Raw genomic sequence first — 5,696 nt, 5'->3', positions numbered from 1 at the left:
CTTTATATCTTTTGCATTTTCATCCACAACCGATCGATAATTATGGTTGTTTTCTACGAACACTAACATAATTGATTATAATTAATAGAGCATGAACGTATAACACAAAGTAAAATAGTAAATGGCTTTCATTAGTAACTGTCAGGGCGTTGCGGATATCTATTAAGATGCCTTATGGCTATTCTGTTTTTTACCCGGTCTGCAGCGACGGCCATTGCACAGTGATTACATATTGCCTTTGATTCCCTTGATCATCCGAAAACTTCACAAAGTCCTCCCAAACTTACTTCTTCTCCTTCTAGCCACCTGAGTTTCAACAGTAAAAAAACCCGAATAAAATACTAATAACAACATGCTTTTTGTTTCTTGTATTCGATATTGATCATTGTATTGTTTATAACCTAATGCTAATTTAAATCCATATCTTGCTTTAAATTCATATGCGTATACCCCATATTCTACTAAAGGGATCTAACTCACTATCTCTCTTTCCATTTCTCTATTTAATGGTTAGCATGTTCAGTTATGTATTTACTTTTTTTTTCGTTTTCCGTATTTTGACATTTCGACTTCTAACTAATGCATCTGATGGGCGTATATAAGGCACGTGGGCATGGGAGGCACCAGCGAAGCTTCAGCGCCTGGTGTATGTGGGCAGATTTTGTGCTTCTTTGGGTTGTATATGTTACCTTTATAGGTTCTACATATAGGTTATGTATATGTTAACCGTATATAGAGGTTTTATTATCTAAGTTTTGAGTGTTCAAGGAGTGGTACTAATCATTATATTAAATATTATGTATCTTTGGATCATAGTAGATTTTCTGATTTTAGGTTTAGGATTCAAGGCTTGTATTTGTTCACCTTCATCGTTGTCTTCATCTTCATCTTTATATCTTTTGCATTTTCGTCCACAACCGATCGATAATTATGGTTATTTTCTACGAACACTAACATAATTGATTATAATTAATAGAGCATAAACGTATAACACAAAGTAAAATAGTAAATGGCTTTCATCAGTAACTGTCAGGGCATTGCGGACATCTATTAAGATGCCTTATGGCTATTCCGTTTTTTACCCGGTCTGCAGCGACGACCATCGCACAGTGATTAAATCTTGCCTTTTGATTCCCTTGATCATCCGAAAACTTCACAAAGTCGTCCCAAACTTACTTCTTCTCCTTCTAGTCACCTGAGTTTCAACAGTAAAAAAACCCGAATAAATACTAATAACAACATGCTTTTTGTTTATTGTATTCGATATTGATCGTTGTATTGTTTTATAGGGTCGGTTTTCGGTTAATATCGGGTAGACTAATAATGCTCACCCCTAGGAGTATGTAACTGAAACCCTTTGCAGTGTGAAATCAGACAAGGATTCAATGGTTAGGGTACATTTGCTTGAGGATCATATTCAAGGATTAGAGCACATTTGCTTGGTATAAAAGGGTAATATTTATACCATCACCAATCGCCCCCACGCACACACACATACCACCCACACACACTCCACCTTAACCAAAATGCGCAACCGCCGGTACTTAGCCACCAGCGACGACGATGACGACGACGCCGCGCCACCGAACAACGACGATGAAATGCGGTCAACTCAACGGAAGCGAAAGCGAATGAAAATATACGAAGACGACGATGAAGATGAACAAATACAAGAAGCAATCAAACAATCAACCAAAACCAAACCAGACAACAAAAAAGCTAACGAAGATGAAGAGAAAGAAGCATCACCGCCGGTAGATGAGGAGGAGGAGGAGGAAGAAGAAGAACCGCCGGACGCGAAGCCGGTTGGTGAGGTGGTTAGGGTTTCCGGCAAGGGGAAATCGAAGCTCAATCATTATAAGGCGTTTGAATTTGACGGAATTTCGTACGATCTTGTGAGTGTTTTGTTTAATTAATAGTTTCAGAATTTAGGTTATGATTATGATTAACTCTGAAATTTTTGAATTGTTATCTAATTTTGTTGAGAATCGTCGAATTGAAGAGGAATTGTTGTAAGTTGTTAGAATTTAACTATTGTTATGCGGATATGCAACTTATAGTGCTGTGAATGATGGAATATGCTTTGAGTGTTAGAGATTGTTTTATAGGTATGGCCTTGTTAATGCTGTGTTGATTATAATCGACTGTCAAATTTCTGAATTATTATGTGATTTTGTTGAGAGTTGATCAATTGAAGAGGAATGGTTGCAAGTTGTTTGAATTTGTGTAAATATGCAACTTATGGTGTTAGTTGTTATTAAGTAGTTTAGGGAACTTGTGAAATGTGAATGATGAAATTTGCTTTGAGTTTTTGAGATTGTTTATAGGTATGGTGTTATTAATACTCTGTTGATTATATAATTGACCATGAAGTTTCTGAATGCAATTTTGTTGAGAGTCGAAGAGGAATCATTACAAGTCGTTTGGATTTAAGTTTTAACTAGTGTTATGTAGACATGCAATGTGTAGTCAGTAGTATAAAATTGTTAATTGTTATTCACTAGTTCATGGAACTTGTGAATGACGGAAATTTGCTTTGAGGTGTAGAGATAGTGTATAGGGTTTGGCTTTACTACAAGGTAGTGAGTTTTTGCTTACTGCAGTTGATAGCTAGGAGTTCTGATCGATATATTTGTTCGGGTGTATATTCTAAAGTTCTCTTAGTAGTGGCTATTGCACAAGGATGCATAGATTGATAATGGTGTTAATTAAAGGTTACAAGTAGGTTGGATGAAATAAGGATAATCTTAAGGAGTCTTTTGCATCCAAAAAGGTTTCATTGACGTTAGAGCGTAAGTTTTTATAGGTTGTGTTGATGTAATAACTGCCAACTGGTAACGCTTATTATTATTTATTGGTATAATGTTGGGCCACAAAGAATGCAAGTAGAAGTAGGAATGTTGAAGTAGATATATATTCTTCTAATCTCATGCAAATTAGTGTGTAGTAATATACCTTATTGTTGTTAGTAACTAAAGAAACTAACTCTGTTCTGTCTTTATGGATGTGCAGGAGGATCCTGTGCTTTTAGTTCCTGATCCTGAAGGACCAAACAAGAAACCATATGTTGCTATAATCAAGGTATTTCAATTTGTATAATATAATAATATTATTCATGCTATATCGTCTCTTATCTGTTCTGAAGTAGAAGTTTTTATTTTACACACAGGATATCACAGAGACAAAAGATAATAGTGTGATGGTGACTGGACAATGGTTTTACAGACCTGAAGAGGCAGAAAGAAAAGGCGGCGGAAACTGGCAATCAAACGATACACGCGAGCTGTTTTACAGTTTTCACCGAGACGAGGTCCCAGCCGAATCCGTAATGCACAAATGCGTAGTGCATTTCATTCCTGCTCACAAACAGATCCCTAGTCGTAAGTTACATCCCGGATTCATCGTTCAAAAGGTTTACGACACCATTTTCAAGCGCCTTTTCAAGCTTACAGACAAAGATTACGAAGATAACATGCAACATGAAATCGATCTCCTTGTTCAAAAAACAATGTCAAGGTTAGGAGACCTTCCCGATATCAAAATCGATAATGATACGGTTGATCCGGAAGACCAGTTAAGAAGTAAAAGGCTGTTGAGGAGAAAGAATATGAATATGTCTCCGTTAGATGTTTCCAGAGACGAGGATGTAAGCAACAGGTCTGGACCGTTGTCACGGTCCGAAACACCTGGAAGTTGTAACAGCATTGCTTCAGAGTATTATAACATTCTGGTAAAGTTTGATGCTTTCACGAACGATCAGCAACGTGATAAATGGTTAGAGAAGCTTCTAGATACAGTGCGGTTTGTATGCAATAATGTGGATGGCAGTCAGAGCAATAATCCTCCTATAAACGAACCTGAAGATAAAATTCCAAAAGTAAGCAGGGAATTTTAATATTTTATTCTTAAAATTTGGAGCTCATAATTTATGATAATTTATTATGTTGCAGAGCGGAACAGGATCACCTCCTATCTGGCCTGACGATGCTGTCCGTGCTGTAGCTGCTCTTGAGCAGGCCTCGCATGAGTCTTCAGATTTTCAGAAATATAACCAGAAGATGCGGCAATTAGTTTTTAATCTTAAGGTTAGGTTAACACATGACAACGTGTTAATAGTTATGTTATTATTATAGTATATATTAGTGTCTACCTTGATTTAAGGCGTTTATCTTTTGGAGTTACTGCTATTATAGTATATTTGAAGACTGCATATTTACTTTGCAGAAAAATGCACAGCTAGCCCGACGCCTTCTAAAGGGGGAATTGGAACCTTCAAAAATATTGTCCATGTCACCTATTGAGTTGAAGGTATGAGATTTTTGCAATCTTATTTTGTTGAAGAAATCGACAGATGGACGAATTTCACTTTTGGATAAGCACCAAAAATGCGAAAACCAAGTATTTGTTAATTGAGGATTTTTATACCATATTGTCTTGTGTGTGTGTAATTATGTAATGTTTTTCTTATATTTGTTCATTTTTCATAAATGACATTGGAATTTTTTTTTTTTGTATTAGGAGGGATTGACAGCAGAGGAGATAGCTAGTAGAGAGCCCGAAGAGGATGCTATGGTGCAGGTAATTCTGTATTTCGTGTCGACACATTTTACCCAATCTAGTATTTCGTTTGGCTCATTAACAAAACTTCCGGGCTTTAATGTACATGACAGATGACAGATGCTCGTTGTAAAAGATGCATGGAGAAAAAAGTGCGATTAGTAGAGATCATATCAGGTGGACATGCAGATCGATACCAGGTTCTTGCTCCATCCCGTGTACTAAGTTTATAGAATTATTAGAAACCCATGCTCATGGTAATATTGGCAAATCAAACTATCAAAGATACAAGTTGAAGAATCACTATTGATGTTGATTGTTTTATGATTGCAGCTCGAGTGTAATGCATGTGGTAACATGTGGTATGCCTCTAGTCATGAAGCATCATCACTCACAATAGACGGGCCCAGCTCAGCTAAGACTGTAGGAACTGCACCATGGGCTACTGCCAAGTTTGAAGATGTAGAAAAGAAGTTGGTTAGTCCACGTGACCGTGCTCCTGCCAATGACGCTCTTAAAAAATTACCCGAAAAGCAGAAGTCCTTCAACAAGTCTAGGCCCGAAGAGCAAGACAACCCACCACCACCGACCCAGTAAACTAATTTTTGTGTTTCAGTATGGTACATCTGTATCTACATATGAGTTTGAAATCCGTAGCGTAACTTGTGTGTGGGTTTTTTTTTTTTTTTGTGCACAACTTTGGTATCGCCAGTCAGGGCAGAGTTAGAAGAGGTTCAGTTATAAAACGCGGTGGTTTAACGCGGGATCATGAAAACTACAAAAACTAATCCGGAGTTGACAAGTTTTTATTTTACCTTAGCTGATTATAAAATTTACATTAACAATTTCTTTTACCTTACCTTAGCTGATTGTAAAATTTAAATTAACAATTTCTTTTACCCAATTCCAAAACTTCTCAGACTGCCTCCTTTTGTAGCGTCAAACACAAAACTGTCGCCGCTTTTGTACGTCTCCAACTCTCAATCCTCCTGCTACCATCCTCCAACCACCAGCACCCGCCACAAACCCACTGGCCACTGCGTCGTAGCTGTTTGAATTCCTGCGAACCCAATCCGGGTCTGTCGTTGCCAATACTCGTATTGTCAACATGAACATCTTTTCTTGCCTTTCAGATCCGG

The 5,696-nt window shown here is 37.4% G+C and overlaps 1 protein-coding gene across 1 annotated transcript; it reads left to right on the top strand.

Moving 5' to 3' along the window:
* Window positions 1–1,377: 1,377 nt before the first annotated feature.
* LOC110867699 lies at window positions 1,378–5,371 on the top strand. Its single transcript, XM_022116700.2, has 8 exons — window positions 1,378–1,895; window positions 3,013–3,081; window positions 3,170–3,877; window positions 3,951–4,085; window positions 4,225–4,308; window positions 4,519–4,578; window positions 4,671–4,757; window positions 4,891–5,371. Exons 1-8 carry the CDS (start codon window positions 1,527–1,529, stop codon window positions 5,152–5,154), a joined length of 1,776 nt encoding a protein of 591 aa, XP_021972392.1. The 5' UTR covers window positions 1,378–1,526; the 3' UTR covers window positions 5,155–5,371.
* The last annotated feature ends 325 nt before the right edge of the window (window positions 5,372–5,696 follow it).

Source organism: Helianthus annuus, chromosome 7 (assembly GCF_002127325.2).
Source record: "Helianthus annuus cultivar XRQ/B chromosome 7, HanXRQr2.0-SUNRISE, whole genome shotgun sequence".
Lineage (NCBI taxonomy): Eukaryota > Viridiplantae > Streptophyta > Magnoliopsida > Asterales > Asteraceae > Helianthus > Helianthus annuus.
This window is presented reverse-complemented; position numbering and strand designations above follow the sequence as displayed.

Bases quoted from the DNA above. Each gene is read 5' to 3' on its own strand.
- LOC110867699 (XM_022116700.2), top strand. From the start codon at position 1,527: ATGCGCAACCGCCGGTACTTAGCCACCAGCGACGACGATGACGACGAC. The intron at 3,082-3,169 runs GTATTTCAATTT...TTTTACACACAG, and splicing joins CATATGTTGCTATAATCAAG to GATATCACAGAGACAAAAGA. The intron at 4,758-4,890 runs GTTCTTGCTCCA...TTATGATTGCAG, and splicing joins GACATGCAGATCGATACCAG to CTCGAGTGTAATGCATGTGG.